Raw genomic sequence first — 18576 nt, 5'->3', positions numbered from 1 at the left:
AACTTTGTGTGTGTGTCCCCAAAAAATCTCAACATCTTTATTAGTCTGCTTCTTATTGAAATCAGTTAATATTATGGTACCACATAAAGCAGTACAGAACAGCATCTGATGGGTTCAGTTGGAACTGCCCTAAAATCTGCCCCCAATGTCATGGCCATCATACAGACTCAGCAATAATCCAGTTGGTGCTTCTCTGTTTCAAAAGTGTAATAAAAGTAGGTCCTTTCTCCTTGCATTTCTGTTTCTGTGTTGGTGCATTTTTGCCTCATAATAACAACATCTCACATCTCAAGCCCTGGGTGTGAAAGCCTGCAGAGGTGACTTTTTGCAGCTTCATTTTCACATGTCCTGAAGTTCCATTCGCCCCACCCCACCACAACATTAAAAAACATATAATTGAAGCTTCGTTTCACTGATTTCCATGAAAGCAGGATTTTTTTGGGTTAGAGGATAATTTAGAACAATTCTCTCTGCTCTGCCCCTACCCTGCTCACCTAGTTGCTGAAGACACAGATGATTTTAGGTATTCCCAGTTGTTGATGTTGATCTTAGTTCAATGTTTCTAACCTATGGATACTAATCTCATTGCAGAGGTTCCCAGTATGCAAGACTCTGCAGGCTATGATGTCAACCGCCAGACCTTGCTGACCCGATACAATCCTGACCACGGCACCATAGGTTTGAAACTACCTGAACTTTGCTTTCTTTCTCCAATGTTTATGTTGTTGTTTTTGTACCTTCCTTTAGAATAGCTTTACAAAAAGTTACGAGTCTTTGTGGCCCATATGTATGTAGAGTACAGCTCTCTGAGGGAAAGATGGGAAATGGGATGGACCCTGGACCAAGCCAGTGTCTGTTTTTCATTTTCCTGACTCTGAAATAATGGTATGCCTCTTAGAAAAGAAAGCAGTAGTAAACATGGAGGTAGGGAGTCAAACCTAACCCAGGAGCCGAGAACCACTCCTCTACCACCACACATCTTGCTAATCTCCAATGCCTGACAGTGGGTCCCGCTGAAATTTTGCCTTACGCCCCTCCCTCCTTAAGGAATGTGAAACTGCTTTATGAATTCTGCTTGATTCAGTGTTATTTCTAGGGCAGATTCTGAGAGGGCCCCTGGGTTCGGAAAGCTTTTTGTGGTTCATTATCCTGGTGGGGTGCTGCCTGATCCTGCATACTGATAGTTGTTGAGGCCAGTTTCAAATGTGTGTTGGACTTCTCCCCAAAATGGACAGGGCCAGACAGTAGTCACATACCCTTAGCACATAGAAAATCACAGACACTTGACCAAGACACACACTTGACACACAAACACATATGTACAGGGGCGATGGAAGACTCTAACATAATGCAGGAACAAAAAGCAGTTGTGAGGAATTTCTATGAAAGGGCACTGTCAACTTATTTTTACTCTGAATAGACCTATTGAAATTAAAGGACCTAAGTTAGCTGTGACTGTTAATTTCAGTAGGTCAACTATGAGTTGAATACAACTTGAAGTGCCTGTCCTGCTAGGACAGAATGAGAGGCCCTGACATATAACCATAGATCTGGGCTTAACTCTAGATGTGATCCTGTAACTGTGGGTACATGCCATAAGATATTATGTTTTTCAGCTTCTGCAAATGAACGAATAACCCAAGCTGGTTCTACTACTCATCACCAAGTCCAGCCCAATGGAGATCATGACTCCAATTTCTTGCCCCTTCAATGGGAGTCTTACTTAGGATCCTCAGTGTCCCGCCACTTCAATTCCCATCAAAATGTTGCCTCAACAACTGAAGTTCAAGACTGCAACCAGAGCCTTCATGGTTGCTGTTCAGATGGCCAGACTGTGGCCGCTGGTCCTTTTGGCCAAGGCTGCCCATTTGACACTTGCCATCAGAGCAGGTAAGACAAGCTGGTTAAATCCATTTAATCTGCCAGCAAAGACAGCAGATCTGTTTGAACAGATTACACCAATATTGGTTTCCATTCTTTTCCCCTGGTATAGGTATGGGTGCTGTCCTGATGGAATATCACCTTCTCAGGGGCCAAACAAGGAAGGGTGCCCACAATACTACAGTGATGTTTATGTGAACAGGAATGAACCTGCTGTTGCTGCTCCAACAGTAAGGGTGACTCCAGACATCCTTCTTGTTGTGAATTCATAATGATTTGTACTCATGATGGTACCTGGGAGGTTATACGCAATCCTGCTTTAATACTGCTTGCATCTTCAAATGCTTTGGGTCGGACATACAGCCTCATTTCCAATCAATGTATATACTGCATCTTCCTAATGAAATCCTATAACTTTTTCTACCAGTGGTGGGGTAGAGGGTGTTCCCCTGCTTTTGTTGCATTGTAACACAATAATGCAATAAGGCTGGAGAAGCCTTGCAGTAAAGCAGAATGATGTGTGGTCAGTCCAGTATAAATCTACCACTAATGCACTATTACGTTGCAGAGTACACCTAAGCATAGGAAATATTTATGCCCGATGTTCTAGGTGAAATAATTCAACAGTAGTCAGTATTTATACTGCGGGTGGCACTGTGGTCTAAACCACTGAGCCTCTTGGGCTTGCCAATCAGAAGGTTGGCGGTTCAAATCCCCGTGACGGAGGGAGTTCCCGTTGCTCTGTCCCAGCTCCTGCCAACCTAGCAGTTCGAAAGCATGTCAGTGCAAGTAGCTAAATAGGTACCGCTGTGGCAGGAAGGTAAACAGCAGCTCCGTGCCCTCTGGCACTTGTTAGTGTCCTGTTGCACCAGAAGCGGTTTAGTTCGACCATAACATCCTTCTGGACCGTCTAGAGGGGCTGGGAGCTGGGGGCACTGTCATACAGTGGTTCCGCTCCTTCCTCCTGGGCCGTGTTCAGAAAGTGGTGGGGGGGGATGAGTGTTCAGACCCCTGGGCTCTCACTTGTGGGGTGCCTCAGGGTTCTGTCCTCTCCCCCATGCTTTTCAACATCTACATGCAGCCGCTGGGAGAGATCATCAGGAGGTTTGGGCTGGGTGTTCATCAGTATGCGGATGATACCCAGCTCTACCTCTCTTTTAAATCAGAACCAGTGAAGGCGGTGAAGGTCCTGTGTGAGTGTCTGGAGGCGGTTGGAGGATGGATGGCGGCTAACAGATTGAGGTTGAATCCTGACAAGACAGAAGTACTTTTTTGGGGGGACAGGAGGCGGGCAGGTGTGGAGGATTCCCTGGTCCTGAATGGGGTAACTGTGCCCCTGAAGGACCAGGTGCACAGCCTGGGAGTCATTTTGGACTCACAGCTGTCCATGGAGGCACAGGTCAAATCTGTGTCCAGGGCAGCTGTTTACCAGCTCCATCTGGTACGTAGGCTGAGACCCTATCTGCCTGCGGACTGTCTCGCCAGAGTGGTGCATGCTCTGGTTATCTCCCGCTTGGACTACTGCAATGCACTCTACGTGGGGCTACCTTTGAAGGTGACTCGGAAACTACAACTAATCCAGAATGCAGCAGCTAGACTGGTGACTGGGGGCGGCCGCCGAGACCATATAACACTGGTCTTGAAAGACCTACATTGGCTCCCAGTACGTTTCCGAGCACAATTCAAAGTGTTGGTGCTGACCTTTAAAGCCCTAAACGGCCTCGGTCCAGTATACCTGAAGGAGCGTCTCCACCCCCATCATTCTGCCCGGACACTGAGGTCCAGCGCCGAGGGCCTTCTGGTGGTTCCCTCATTGCGAGAAGCAAAGCTACAGGGAACCAGGCAGAGGGCCTTCTTGGTGGTGGCGCCCGCCCTGTGGAACGCCCTTCCAGCAGATGTCAAAGCGATAAACAACTACCTGACATTCAGAAGACATCTTAAGGCAGCCCTGTTCAGGGAAGTTTTTAACGTGTGATATTTTACTGTATTTTTGCTTTCTATGGAAGCCGCCCAGAGTGGCTGGGGAGGCCCAGCCAGATGGGCGGGGTATAAATACTAAATTATTATTATTATTATTATTATTATTATTATTATTATTATTATAGTTCTGCTGGCCACATGACCCAGAAAGCTGTCTGGACAAATGCCAGCTCCCTCGGCCTGAAAAGTGAAACGAGTGCCGCAACCCCATAGTCGCCTTTGACTGGACTTAACCGTCCAGGGGTCCTTTACCTTTTTATCTTTACTTTATACTGTATTATACCAACAGTGCGCTAGATTAGAAGTTTTGGATCTTGGCTCTGGTTTTCAGTTAAACCTGTGATGATCTTCTCCTTTCAGGGATCTAAATATGTCCCTTCATTCAGGCGATGACTTTGAGGCATTACAGTTACATTGTGATTGTATTGCATACATCATGTAATGAGTAATAATACTACGGTAATACCTACTACACACACACAATCACACACTTGGTTCTAGTGGGTCAGTTACACATTAAGGTAGGGTGTGTGTGAGAGAGGAAGACTAGCTTGCTTAAAGTCACGTGAGATCTTCTGGTTCACAGCTCAGTATTATATAGGGACCATATTGCCCAATCCGTAATTGTGCAGTCCATAATGCCCCAAGAAACACCATTGAAGCTGGGTTAGTATTTGAAGCACAATGTTTTGTAAATGTTTCTCTGGAGTTAATGATAAACATTTAGACCTTCAGGGGGATCTGTATCTCACAGGAAACAAACTGAAGTACTGGATGAACCAGATTGCTCGCAGTGTACCGTATTTTTCGCTCTATAACACGCACCTGACCATAACACGCACATCGTTTTTAGAGGAGGAAAACAAGGAAAAAAAACATTCTGAATGAAACAGTGGATGTATCATTTTTGGGCTTCATGCTGTGGCCACAGACATGTGATCTGATGGTGAATTTGGGGTGACCCAATGCCAAAATCCTGAGAATTCCTGTGGATCCATGCTTTGTAACCACGTTTTTGCACCATTGCAGCCCCAGGCAACAGTGGGTGCGTGATTTTTTTGGTGCAGGCTGTAGCCATGGACATGCTATGTGATCGGATGGTGAATTTGGGGTGACCCAATGCAAAGATCCTGAGAATCCCTGTGGATCCATGCTTTGTAACCACGTTTTTGCACCATTGCAGCCCCAGGCAACAGTGGGTGCATGATTTTTTTGTTGCAGGCTGTAGCCATGGACATGCTATGTGATCTGATGGTGAATTTGGGGTGCCCCAATGCAAAGATCCTGAGAATCCCTGTGGATCCATGCTTTGTAACCACATTTTTGCACCATTGCAGCCCCAGGCAACAGTGGCTGCGTGATTTTTTTGGTGCAGGCTGTAGCCATGGACATGCTATGTGATCTGATGGTGAATTTGGGGTGACCCAATGCAAAGATCCTGAGAATCCCTGTGGATCCATGCTTTGTAACCACATTTTTGCACCATTGCAGCCCCAGGCAACAGTGGGTGCGAGTTTTTTTTGTTGCAGTCTGTAGCCATGGACATGCTATGTGATCTGATGGTGAATTTGGGGTGACCCAATGCAAAGATCCTGAGGATCCATGTGGATCTATGCTTTGTAACCACATTTTAAGTGGGGAGCGAAGGAAAAACAAAGAAGGGACATGAGAGGGGTGTGCAGAGAAGCAGCTGGCTAAGAATGCAGGAGAGGGATTTAACGGGAGGGAGGAAAGAAAGGCAAAAGTTTCCCCCTACCCAAGCCAGCCATCTCTCTCTCTCTCTCTCTCTCTCTCTCTCTCCCTCCCTCCCTCCCTCCCCCTCTCTCTCTCCCTCCCCCCTCTCTCTCCCTTCCCCTCCCCCCTCTCTCTCTCCCTTCCCCCCTCTCTCTCCCTCTCCCCCAGCAGCACAGAGAGGAATTCCCCTCTGCTTGCCTGGTGGGGAGGGGCTTTCCCTGCTCTTTGTTCCGTTTCAGCAAACACAGCAACGAAACAGAGGAGGGTGGGCAGTAAGACCCTGAGGCAGAATGCAGGAAAGCAGCCACTTCCTCTTTTCAGGTTTCGCTTCTCCGTGCAGCGCCGCGATTTGATTTTTTGCCTGATTTTTGCCTGATTTTTCGGCTCCAGGGACCACACATTCGCTCTATAACATGCACAGACATTTCCCCTTCCTTTTTAGGAGAAAAAATCTGCGTGTTATAGAGGGAAAAATACGGTATATTATGATAAATTTTCAGATCAATGGTGGGTGACTAGAGTATTGTCCAGATAGCAGCCACTGAGTTGTAGCATCCCATTGTCCATTCTGGACTCGCAAGCAGTATTTTGGCTTTTTGGCACCTTGGACATTAGCCCTAGCTCTGACGCCATAGTCCCTCTACTTTCCTCCTTCTTTATTGTATTTATATACCGCCCTATACCCAGAAGTCTCAGGGCGGTTCACAGAACAAGATCAACATAAAACACCACAATATATACAAGATAGATAGTAGATAGATCTGTCTGTCTATCTACTTTCTTCCTTATTTTCCTTCAACCACTTCTGGGCCTGCAGCTGCCTCTGGCAATCATGCTTGGATCCTGTCCCAGCTGCTTTGCTAAGCACAAGCAGTAGTAGGAGCCTCTCCAGTGGCTGAGGATTGCATTTGCAACACCTAATTATCTACTGCATTTTTTAGCAAAGTGCATGGGCTCAGTTCCCAGGGATACTGATGGTGGGTGTTTTGAGAACAAAGTGGGTGGGAGCTTTGCCCAGCTGCTCGGGCCATCTGTAGAAACATCCAATTTATTCATAGGTGGGCAGACTCATGGGTTTCCTGTATTATCTGAGCTGATGGTCCCCATTTAGTTCACACTAGGCAAGGGGTCAACTTTACAAGCCTGAAGCAAAAGAAGAAAAAAAAAAGATTTTTCTTTCCTTAGCATGTCACTGGAACAGCTTATGAAACAATTCCCCTGCTCCCAATATTGCTTATAATTGTTAGTGGCAATTATCCCAAGTCAAAGAGAAACATTCTGGTGCATGTTTTCATTACCTGTCAAAGTTGCCCCATCAGGTGCTTAAAAAGGGATGGTTGGTCTTAGCTCCTCCTGTGGATTTGTTTATGGGTTTGGTTTTGTGGTATGAGATCTTTTACACCATCTCAGTAATGAGACCATCTCAGTAACTTCTGGCTTTGTCCAAGGCGAGCCGAGTTCTGTCCCAGGAGAGGCCAGCGGAGGAGTGTCGTGTTTCTACGTATGGTTGCTGCTACAACAACGTTGCTTCGGCTTCTGGGCCTCAGGGGGATGGATGCCTCAATAGACCCAGCCAACGTAAGTGATGCTTAGGTTTTGAAAGGTGGTTTACCCATTGCTTTCTGCCAACATGAACAGAATCACTTCACATCCTTCTTCATGCCACTGTAAGCTATAGACAACCCATTATCCAATTATTATTATTATTATTATTAATAATAATAATAATAATAATAATAATAATAATAATAGCAACAATCCCTTGGCCAGAATTTAGAATCAGTCTGAAATTCACCCTTAAGATCCCAGTCTCTGAATTCTGTTGGTTTTATAAGAAATGCCTATTAAATAATCAGAGTACCATTTCAGTTCCGTTTTATGGGGCTTCTGCATTCAGTGTTCCTGACAGGAAGGAATCACTTAACACATTTCTGTTATCAAATTATTCTTGTTCAGCTACCCTGAAGAATGAATGGCTTCCGAGCACAGTTTCCCAGAAAGGAAAACAGCATGGACAGGGGCAGGGACCAAGCGACTGCAGCCTTGAAGCCACCTGGCACCTTGCCGTCTTTTTCAAAGCTGCATTGTTTATCACAGTCGGCTACTTCTGGTTGGCTTCTGCAAGCTGTGATGGGCATAGGCCCAACCTAGAAGTGCTCACCCACATACCCTTGAAGCACAATGCCTGGTTTTGTGAGCAGTGCCATTTGATACAGAGACAGAACTGAGCCTCTGATAATGTGAATCCTGACTCCCCTCTAAGGGCAAATCCATAATGCAAACTTTTAAGTGCAAATTATTTTAAACTAACTGTCCCAGCTTTCTCAAAAGAATTCTAGAAAATGGTTATGATTTTTTAAAAAAAATAAATCTGATCTTAAATGACGTTTGCTGCCTTTTTTTTACACCTGCTCTCATAACGCCTGGCCCCCTGCTAGGCTTTTTCAGGTGCTGAGGCAGAATACTGTGACAGGAGACCCCTCCAACCCCAGACTCATTTATCTAAGCTTCCAGTGACTGCTTTGTACTGCCATAGCATCCTTTGTGCCAGGAACGCTGACATGATTTTCCAACAGTTGAGACCTGGGCAGTAGTGACAGGATGGGAATGGTATGTGGTGAGGGGTAGGCAAGTCTGGGAGTGTGTGTGGTTATCCCACTGCTTCTTATCTGATGCCTCCTCCCAGAGTGAAAACACTCTCCAGTTGCCCTTGCGCCATGAATAGGGCAACACTCTTTGCACAGTCTATCCTGGACTGGTCTGCGCTTTAGTACACATCTGACTTTATTGTTTACTTGTACTAGCTGTACACACAGTTCTTGAAAAAGACTACGACAAAATCACACAGTAGAAAATAGTTTTGCTGTGCCTAAGCAACCTGTAGTGAATGAGCAAGGGTTGATAGCAGGCTTCAAGTTCCTGATACCATATTGTCATCTGGGTTTATTTACTGAGCATCTTACAGATGAACAGCGATTTGGGGCTCATGAACACTTCTGTTTGTCCCATGCCAAGAAAGCTTGGGCCTGAGAAGTTTCCCACTTATCCTGTGCTTTCTAGGTGTGGCTCCAAAGGACTTTGCCACTTGCTCCTGGAAAACCTGCTCTTTGTGTTTATCACACTTCCTCTTGTCCTGCTGCTTCCCCCCGCCCCGGGGCACCTGCTCTTTAAAGCTCATTCAGAGCAAATGGCAATTTGGGTTTTCTCCAGATTGACATTTGTTCCGATTTAACACTAAAGAGCGGGTTTTCCATGGGAAAGGAGTGGGGCAGAGGGGGAAATCACTCAGACCCATGCTTTCTAGGCATGGGACAAACAGAAGCATGGATGAGCCCTGAGTGGGGATGTAGTCAAAATAAGATTTGTGTATCTGCTTATTCTATAACAACTGCTTCTCTCCTAACATTTCCTATTAGCTTATCCTATTGGTTGCCTGTTGCCCAGCGCCCATGGCCCCTGCACAGATTGGACTACACGCTGGTACTTTGTACATGACGTTGGGAAATGCAATCGGTTCTGGTATGGGGGCTGCCACGGCAACAACAACAACTTTGCTTCTGAAGAGGAGTGCATGAAAACTTGCCATAGATCAGTGGGAGGGAGTGATGTGGGACACCACCACCATGCTGCAGTTCCTAACATCCACTCTAGTTCTCACTTGGGAGGAGTTGCAGAGGAGCAGCACCAACAGCAGCCTGCAAGAGGAGCCACGAGTCATAGCCATGGAGGAGGAGGAGGAGGAGGACGACGTGGGGCTTTCCATGCTCACACTGACTCAGAAACTCACTCATTGCTACGTCATGGGGAGAGAGGCTGGGGAAGGACCATGACTATAGATAGCCTGCCTGAGTCTCAGCAAGGGATGGGGGAAAGAAGGAAGGATCCAGCAAACCACCTTCAGGGTTTAGGGGAAACTGTGGTCTCTGGACACTCTGAGAGGTGGCAGACGGTTCACCGTGAGCATGAAGGGTGGAAGAGAGAATCTGCAGCAGATGGATCAGTAGTGAATGGATTTGAGCGCCAAGCCTCAGCAAGCTCTTCCTTCCCTCATTCTCTAAACAGGTAATATTTTGCAATAGCAGGCGTCTCTGCTAGGAGTTGTTTTCTGCAGCATGAGATTGTTTTGCTGCAGGGTGAGGACAGACAACCTATCATAAAGGATTCCAATATAAGCCTGACACAGGAGTAATCCCCTCCACCCCCTGGAAATGTGAGCTACCCAGTAACAGTATTTTCTTTTTAAATTTTAAAGTGGCCATGCATTCATTATTATACACCCACAACCACCAACTTCACAAAGGGATGTGAATGAGTTGTGTCTGCTAACAGACTTGTAGTCAGCTGCACAGTGCTGCCTCGCAAGACGAAAAGAATCCGTTCTGCGAGTCTCTTCGTCTAGCGGTTTTTTCGTCTTGCAAAGCAAGCCCATTGACGGCTTAGCGGCTTAGCGGCTTAGCGGCTTTTAGCGGCTTATCGGATAAGTGGATAAGCGGCTTAGCGGCTTAGAAAAAGGGGGGGGGGAACCCGCAGGAACTCGCAAGACATTTTGCGAAGCAAGCCCATAGGAAATTTGTTTTGCGAAGCACCTCCAAAACGGAAAACTCTTTCGTCTAGCGAGTTTTCTGTCTTGCGAGGCATTCGTCTTGCGGGGCACCACTGTATCTCTCCTGACTCATGCTGGATTTTAATGCCTGGCAGCTGTGGTCTTTTAAAATCTGTTGTTGCGAGTAACTTCAAACTCTTACTGGGGCCTTTTGGATAGCAAAAGACAGTTAACTAAAAGGCCTCAGCTCTTGAACACTCCACTGCAGGAATGGAGAACCTCTGCCGCCTCCCAGTGTTGCTGAACTTCAACTCCCGCCTTCCTTGGCCATTGGCTTGCTGTGGCTGTTGGGAGTTGTAGTACAGCAATATCTGGAGGGCCAAAGACTCCCCTCCCCTGTTCTAAAGATAGGCATTTGGATATGACAACATGGTTTGGCCCTTCATCTAGATAAAGATTGTTCTGGATCAAGAACTGGTCTTCCAGAGAAGTGTGTGTTTATGAATTTTGGTTCTGGTATGCATGTGATGCATGTGGTATGCATCTGGTATGCATGTGATGCAGCAGGTTTAACTTTCTCCCCCAGTCGGTTTGCATTGTCTCTTCAGTCTGCAGAAGACTCTTCTCCCACTGTTTCCTTGCTTTAGCAACATGCAGACTGCTTCCAGCTCTGCCTAACATGGATCCACAGGGGTAGATAAAATGCTATTATAAGTTACTCCAGACAGTATTGCCCTTGCAAAAGCATCAGGTGTTTTCTCTCATTATCAGCAGTTATGCATTTCCTACCCTGTCCTTTCAGAGCAGCCTTTGAATTTTGGGCTAACTACAGTATGTCTTTCAGGGTCTTCTTGGATGGTTCGGAGTCTTCAGCAGTGGAGGCAGGTTTGGGACAAAGCATCCGTCTTCTCTGTAAGGCAGGCAGTTCCCGCTTCTCCAGAGTTGAATGGCAGAAGGATGGGCGGCCAGTGTCCTCTGACAGGTGAGCTTGACCCTGGCACCTACCCCTGTGGTGGAACCCACCCTACTGAAACCTATTAACACCACAGAAGCTTTTGGGAAGCGGACCATTTGGATCCCTTCCAGTCGGGATTCAGGCCTCATCATGGGACTGAAACTGCCTTGGTCGCACTGGTTGATGATCTCCGGCGGGCTAGGGACAAAGGTGAGAGCTGTTTCCTAGTTCTGCTGGATCTCTCAGCGGCGTTTGATACCATCGACCATGACATCCTTCTGGACCGTCTTGAGGGGCTGGGAGCTGGGGGCACTGTCATACAGTGGTTCCGCTCCTTCCTCCTGGGCCGTGTTCAGAAAGTGGTGGTGGGGGATGAGTGTTCAGACCCCTGGCCGCTCACTTGTGGGGTGCCTCAGGGTTCTGTCCTCTCCCCCATGTATTTCAACATCTACATGCAGCCGCTGGGAGGGATCATCAGGAGGTTTGGGCTGGGTGTTCATCAGTATGCAGATGATACCCAGCTCTACCTCTCTTTTAAATCAGAACCAGTGAAGGCGGTAAAGGTCCTGTGTGAGTGTCTGGAAGCGGTTGGAGGATGGATGGCGGCTAACAGATTGAGGTTGAATCCTGACAAGACAGAAGTACTGTTTTTGGGGGACAGGAGGCGGGCAGGTGTGGAGGATTCCCTGGTCCTGAATGGGGTAACTGTGCCCCTGAAGGACCAGGTGCGCAGCCTGGGAGTCATTTTGGACTCACAGCTGTCCATGGAGGCACAGGTCAAATCTGTATCCAGGGCAGCTGTTTACCAGCTCCATCTGGTACGTAGGCTGAGACCCTATCTGCCTGCGGACTGTCTCGCCAGAGTGGTACATGCTCTGGTTATCTCCCGCTTGGACTACTGCAATGCGCTCTACGTGGGGCTACCTTTGAAGGTGACCCGGAAACTACAACTAATACAGAATGCGGCAGCTAGACTGGTGACTGGGAGCGGCCGCCGAGACCATATAACACTGGTCTTGAAAGACCTACATTGGCTCCCAGTACGTTTCCGAGCACAATTCAAAGTGTTGGTGCTGACCTTTAAAGCCCTAAATGGCCTCGGTCCAGTATATCTGAAGGAGCGTCTCCTCCCCCATCGTTCTGCCCGGACACTGAGGTCCAGCTCCGAGGACCTTCTGGCGGTTCCCTCACTGCGAGAGGCCAAGTTGCAGGGAACCAGGCAGAGGGCCTTCTCGGTGGTGGCGCCCGCCCTGTGGAATGCCCTCCCATCGGATGTCAAGGTGATGGACAACTACCTGACATTCAGAAGACATCTGAAGGCAGCCCTGTTCAGGGAAGTTTTTAATATGTGACATTTTAGTGTATTTTTTATCTCTGTTGGAAGCCGCCCAGAGTGGCTGGGGAAACCCAGCCAGATGGGCGGGGTACAAATAATAAATTATTATTATTATTATTATTATGGGTGAGTGGAGGACTTTGACATGAGTCTTATATTTTAGAATTCCTAGACACAGCAATTTCGATGAGTAGCGGTAGAAGCTCTCTCTATATTATATGTGGCCTGCAACAGAATATTGCAGTGTGGAGTGCTGCTCGGGATTCTAGCCACTGCACTCCATTCTGACACACACACCAGCCACTGCTCACTGCCTTGGCTTTATATTCCACACCCTGCCCTGCTCCACACAGGATTTTTCTAAAGATTCCTTTGTACTTCTTTAAACTTTGGGGCTCCCTCAAGCCTGCTGCTCCTCCCCTCTTGTGTGTGTGAATAGTGCCGAGTTTGTTAGAAAAGGACCAGCAGCATTCAGAGAACTGAGATTACTGTTAGTATTAAAGATTATTGACTGATATCAGACAGCTCAGTGCAAAAAATTACGAACTGAGCAAAGTGGACTTCTGTGGCTCTTGTGCATGACATGAAAATGAAGCACCCCTCCCCATGTGTGTGCATTTTCTTGCATTATTCACTGGGCCCCACCTACTCAACTACTAGAAAAACTGATCAGAAGTCCACCACATCGTTTAAGATTCCACCAGGCACTGCCCCAGTAGAGAAATAAATAAAAAGTTACTGTTAACAGGCATTGGGAGCCAACAGGATTTGCTGCTGCTTTATAGCTCGTCTGCAATCTATGTCAAATGCTCTCATTTCTCCTCCTGCAGGCATACCTACCAGTCTGACAGTTCCTTGGTGATCAGCCAGCTCAGAGCTGAGGATGCTGGGACCTACATGTGCAAAATTTCGAATGGGAGGGTAGAGCACAGGAAGATTGTTCTGAGGATCAAAGGTGATGCGTTGTTTCTGTTTTAATACTTGAGCTACCTTTGTCCATTTTCTCAATCGAAACAGCCAGGCATAAGGAAAATGCCAACTTTGTAATAATAATCTGTTTGGTATAATAAAAATGCTATGGGTTGTACCTCCTGAAATGAATGGTCACAGGCAACTTAGGCCTATTAATTTTAATGGATCTACTCTGAGTAAAAGTTAGTTTAATAAAACCCTGTGATGCCAGCAAATCAGTCTCTTAAGCTTAAGCCAATAAATAGTATTCTCTATGAAATTGAATATCAATACACATATCAAGGCTTTGAGATTAGACCACTAAAGAAGCTCGGAAAACTACCTTTGGGAGTGTGCTACCTGCAAGCCCCAGTAAAAGGGCCCCATTGGGGGCAAACTGTGGTCTCTTTATTACTTGGACTGCCAGGGCGAAACAGGTGCAAAATGCCAACACCCTGTCTACAACTTTATCAACATCCATCTTCAACTTCACTAGCATCTCTCGATGTTCTGTTGATTGAATGAGCAACATCTTTTCTATTCTAGCCCTGTCTTCTCTGTGGTGGTAGGTCTTTGAGGGAGTTCTGCTCTATCATAATTTTGCAATGTATTTTGTAAGCAAGGTCTCTGATTTTCCTTCCCATCCACCTCTAATTTAGCCATGTTGGGAGGAGCTACACTTTTCAATTTCTAGTAGGAATCGGGCTGTTGCCTGAGCCAGGGCACATTTAAACTCTGGCCTCATAAATGGGGGGGTTGTCTTTGTACATTCAAGGGCCCAGTTGGGTAGTGTTTTGCACATAGCATGCTGAGTTACTGGACCTTGCATGAAGGGCATTTCACTCCAGGCAAGATTGTCTGCTAGGGATTGCGAGCAATACACATACTCCGGATTAGGTTACCATTTTATAGTGGGCTCCCCTCATAAACTGTTCCTGCTGGCAGGGGAAAGCATACTTTTACAATTAGCACTGGGGTGAGAAACAAACAGGTAAACAACAGGTTTCCCATGGCTGTTTTAAAGGAAGTGAGCAGATACATAGTTGGTTCTGATATGTGAAGTCAGCTGCTGATTTTTTTGTGCAATCTTATGGCACAGGGCAATCTTATTCAGAATTCTCTCTCCCTAGAAATCCCTGGATCTGATGTTTCACAGAGAGCGGGGAATCAGCTGATCCATGGTCAAAATCACCAGCACAGAGCATTTGTTTCAGGACTTAGTACTGGGCAGTCACATGACTCTCCTGTCAACCTTCCTCAGACAACATACAGGTAAAGCTAACAGGAAATATTATACCTCTGTTCTCCACAGTGTGTCAAACCAGGCTGTGGCCCTTAAACACTGTGGGCAGGCAAGAGAACTATTTTGAGAAGCTTCAGGGTATGAAATCACAGCTATATTGCAACTCATCTCAGGAATATTCACAGCAGCCTCCTTGGGGGGGGGGACAGCTTGTTGCCATCATGTTTAGAAGTCCATCCCATAATTTTTTTACAAGTGTTAACATTCCAGAATCTGGAACAGGTCCAGTAGGCCTCCTGCTCTTTCCCCACAAGCAAGACTTGGCCCAAAACTTATGCCAGTCCCAGTCTCCTGTCAGTTGTGGTGGTGGTTGAAGAGGCCTTAGTCCACTGTTTCCGTAATGGCCGTAGTCGTAGTTGCAGTCAGTCCATCCTGAGTCATATGGGTGGATGGTGGCAGTTCTTGCCAGTTGCTGCTGTCTGCACCTCCCAGAACAAAAGGAGTGGTTCTCGGCAGGCTATTATTTATTTGATGAATTTCTAACCTGCTCCTTCAGGACACATTGCTTTCTCAAAGCAGTTTACCAAAATAAAACTGCCCTCCTAACTCATGCAGTTCCCACTTTCTCTCTCTAGCTGGCTGATAGTTCAAGCAGTTGGGAGTGTCTAGCATGGGAGGGGAATGAGAATAAGTTGACCTCTTGGTACTTTTCTGGTAAGCATTGGGGTTCTTTATCTTTGGAGTGATAGGAGTGGCTAGTGAAGATCCTCAAATAGCTACATGGTGAAACAGTAATATTCCACTGAAATTCCTCCAGCCCTTTGTAGAAATCAAGATACAGAACCAGGCAGGCTGGGGCTACAGGGATGGCACTGAAAAGAACATTCTGTTACTGTGGATTCTTGTGGCTAAAGGCATTTCTCTAGGCTTGCAGCCAAGAGAGTACTTAAGGAAGATGTGTTTATACAAGCCTGCATTTTGTAAAGCACTCGCCTAGTTGGTTTGCAGCTTCTGTCTTAAGTGCAGCCTCTGCAGCAATCCATTCATGCTCAAATCAAGATGAGGAGCCGCTGCATACTAAGTGTGTGTGTGTGTGTGTGTGTGTGCGCGCGCATAGGTGCTGTTCACAGGAAAAGTCAAGAGAAAGGTTCTGATTACATTACACAGATTCAAAATACAGAGCTAGAACACTTGTAAATTTGTTTTCCAGGTTAAAAATGTATAAGAATGAACCCTCAGTTGTTGATGCCAATATCGGGGAGCGAGTCAGATTGCCTTGCCGTGTAGAGGCTTTGCCTTCTGTAACCATTGAGTGGCAGAAAGACGGAGAGCCCATCTCCTCTCCAAGGTAAGCTACAACTAATGTGTTTCTACTTTCCCATCTTCTTCTTTCAGTGCCGGGGTACACAGCTCAAACCACTCTGACCAACAGGGCTACGTTGTTAGGTTAATTAGGGACAAGCATTTGTTACAATTTTTACTGTTTTTAAAGGCACATCCTCTGCTAACGTACATTTTCACTATTGTAGGCACTCTTTGTGACAATATAGCTTTTCGCATTCATCTGAGGCCAGACCCCATTTCTCTTGATGCCAACTCCCCAGGTCATTCTCCATCCTCATTTTTCATTTTAGCAAAACATTATCTGAGCAACCCCCTTCTCTTTCTGTTTCCCCACCCAAAGTCTTAATTACAACTCCCATTTTGTAGCTACCTACTATTTTCCCTTCAGCCTGTGACTCCTTTCAAAATTTCTGAAAGCTAGTTCTCTCCTGTCCTGAGGGCAAGGTGGGTCCTTAGGTAGCCTGGTGGCAGTGTTGGGGGCAGTGGTGTTCCAATGGTGGGCGGTGCTCCCTGGGTGCCATGTCTGGGGAGGTGACAAGAAGGCACTCTGCTTGCGGCTGCAGCCACATGTAGAGGATCCTCCCTTCATGGCTGCAGCTGCGAGCAGAGTATCCCGGCACCGTCCGTACGGCACTGGGCGGTGGCAAACTGCTATGTACAGTGCATGTATGGCATCGCTATGTACAGCGCATGCGTCGCGTGTAGCACCACTGCACATGCACCCTACGTAGTGATGCCCCACCCCAGGTGTCACAATGCCTTCATTCGCTCCTGGTTGGGGGGAGGCCACCTCAGCTGTAACTCTGGGAACTAGATGGCAGGGAATTCCCCTCCCTTCAGGGCAAGATGGTCCTTGCATAGCCTTGTGGTGGAGGTTGGGGAAGTAGAGGTCACCTCCATCAAGAAGGCTGCCCTTACATGGTACATACCTGCTCTGCTTACCCCACATTTAGTGACTTACTCAGTCCTTATTCAGGTTCATCCAGTTCATTGCCAAATTCACTGAAATAATATGACAAAACTGTTGTGACCACTTAACCAAAATTGGTTCTTGTGACAACCAAGGACTTAAAATTCTTCAAAGTCATTACATAGTAGTTGACAGCAAAAGTAATTGTTATTTTAATAATAATAATTTTATTATTTGTACCCCGCCCAACTGGCTGGGTTTCCCCAGCCACCCTGTGCGGCTTACAGCACACATAAAAACATAGTAAAACAGCAAACATTAAAAACATTAAAAACTTCCCAATAGAGGGCGGCCTTCAGATGTAATTCTTTATCTCCTTGACATCTGGCTAAAGGGAGGGCATTCCACAGGGAGGGTGCCACTACTGAGAAGACCCTCTGCCTGGTTCCTGGTTTTACAGATAAAAGGGGTGAAGCCCACCTGCACTGTACAAGCTTGAATTCAAAAGGATGAGCTTGAAGAGAGACTACTGCTCTTTGGTTGTTGTTCACTTTGCAGCAGTCAGACAGGCTTGACAGCTGATCCTCAGAGGTCGTAAACAAGTTTTGAGAGAGAGATGTGGAGGCACAGTAAGGGTACCTGCATTCAGACTATGCTTTGAGCAATGCAAATAAATTCCTTCTCATTAAGACTCATAGTCACTATTCTTCTCTTGCTTTCCAGGCACAGACAGCAGTCTGACGGTGCCTTAGTCATCAGTCGCCTTGCCTCTGAAGATGCTGGCTTCTTTACCTGCATTGCTTCCAATGGCCGGGATCAGGATCAGCGAAGAGTCCAGATCATACCTAGAGGTACTAAAAAGCGAAGGAAGATAGAACTTGCTTTGATATTTAGGGGGGACTAGGGTGAACTTGCACAGGAGGTAAATGGAAATGCTCAATTTGTGCCGCTGCTGTTAAACCAAGCATCAGGCCAATGAACAATGCTGAGAGCCAATACGCACCTACAACCAATCTGGAGTGGGAGATATTTGTGTGTTTCAAACAATGGGTTCCTTCGTATTTAGGTTATCTGAAATAGTTTGAAAATGAGAGGGAGTTGCAGTGATGTGTTTTTAAAAAACCAACCCCAAACTGAGCCACTCACACAAAGCAGCCTCAGACAGTTCTGTTTCAAGCAGCCAGCAACATGTTTATTAGTACTTGGTGCTAATGATGATGAGGCCATGTGGGCCCCTCCAGATGAGCATTCATCCTGATTTGCTTGCACAAATAAGGTTTGATTATATCCAGCCTTCATGGACCATTTGTTCCAATTTGTTTGCAGGGCGGTTATATGACAATAAACATTCATTCTGTTTTGCTTGTGGGGTGCTGCACACACATTCCCATCAGTAATTCATTCGTATCACACTTTTCAAGGCCTTTCCCCATCACTTTCCAAGCTGCAAAAGGTTTGATACACTTTTTTAAAATAAAAATTGTTTTGCTAGGGCAACGGAGCTCTTTAAACCACTTTAAGTGCACAAAGCTAAAGTTCTGGCGTGCAACTGAATCACTCCCACACAATACTGACACACTGGAGGTGCCCAAATTTAGCTTCATCATTAGTAGCACCAAGTTAGAGCTCATGCTTTTGCATGTAAAAAGGTCCCAGGCTCTGTCCCTGCATCTAAGGCTGGAACAGATTTCCATCAGAA

General features: G+C 46.5%; 1 protein-coding gene across 3 annotated transcripts in view; it reads left to right on the top strand.

The window, feature by feature from the left end:
• Positions 1–18576, top strand: part of PAPLN (papilin, proteoglycan like sulfated glycoprotein) — a 63618-nt gene that overhangs the window by 39904 nt on the left and 5138 nt on the right. For 2 of the 3 annotated variants that reach the window (XM_081881325.1, XM_081881323.1), the window contains 10 exons: positions 592–678; positions 1617–1890; positions 1994–2141; positions 7044–7173; positions 9012–9657; positions 10983–11120; positions 13260–13384; positions 14511–14652; positions 15834–15971; positions 17601–17728. In XM_081881325.1, coding sequence (XP_081737451.1) covers positions 592–678; positions 1617–1890; positions 1994–2141; positions 7044–7173; positions 9012–9657; positions 10983–11120; positions 13260–13384; positions 14511–14652; positions 15834–15971; positions 17601–17728 — 1956 coding nt within the window. The remainder of the gene's footprint in view (positions 1–591; positions 679–1616; positions 1891–1993; positions 2142–7043; positions 7174–9011; positions 9658–10982; positions 11121–13259; positions 13385–14510; positions 14653–15833; positions 15972–17600; positions 17729–18576) is intronic. The other variant, XM_081881324.1, reaches the window with a different exon arrangement.

Source organism: Podarcis erhardii, assembly GCF_964252035.2.
Source record: "Podarcis erhardii genome assembly, chromosome: 1".
Taxonomy (NCBI): domain Eukaryota; kingdom Metazoa; phylum Chordata; class Lepidosauria; order Squamata; family Lacertidae; genus Podarcis; species Podarcis erhardii.
This window is presented reverse-complemented; position numbering and strand designations above follow the sequence as displayed.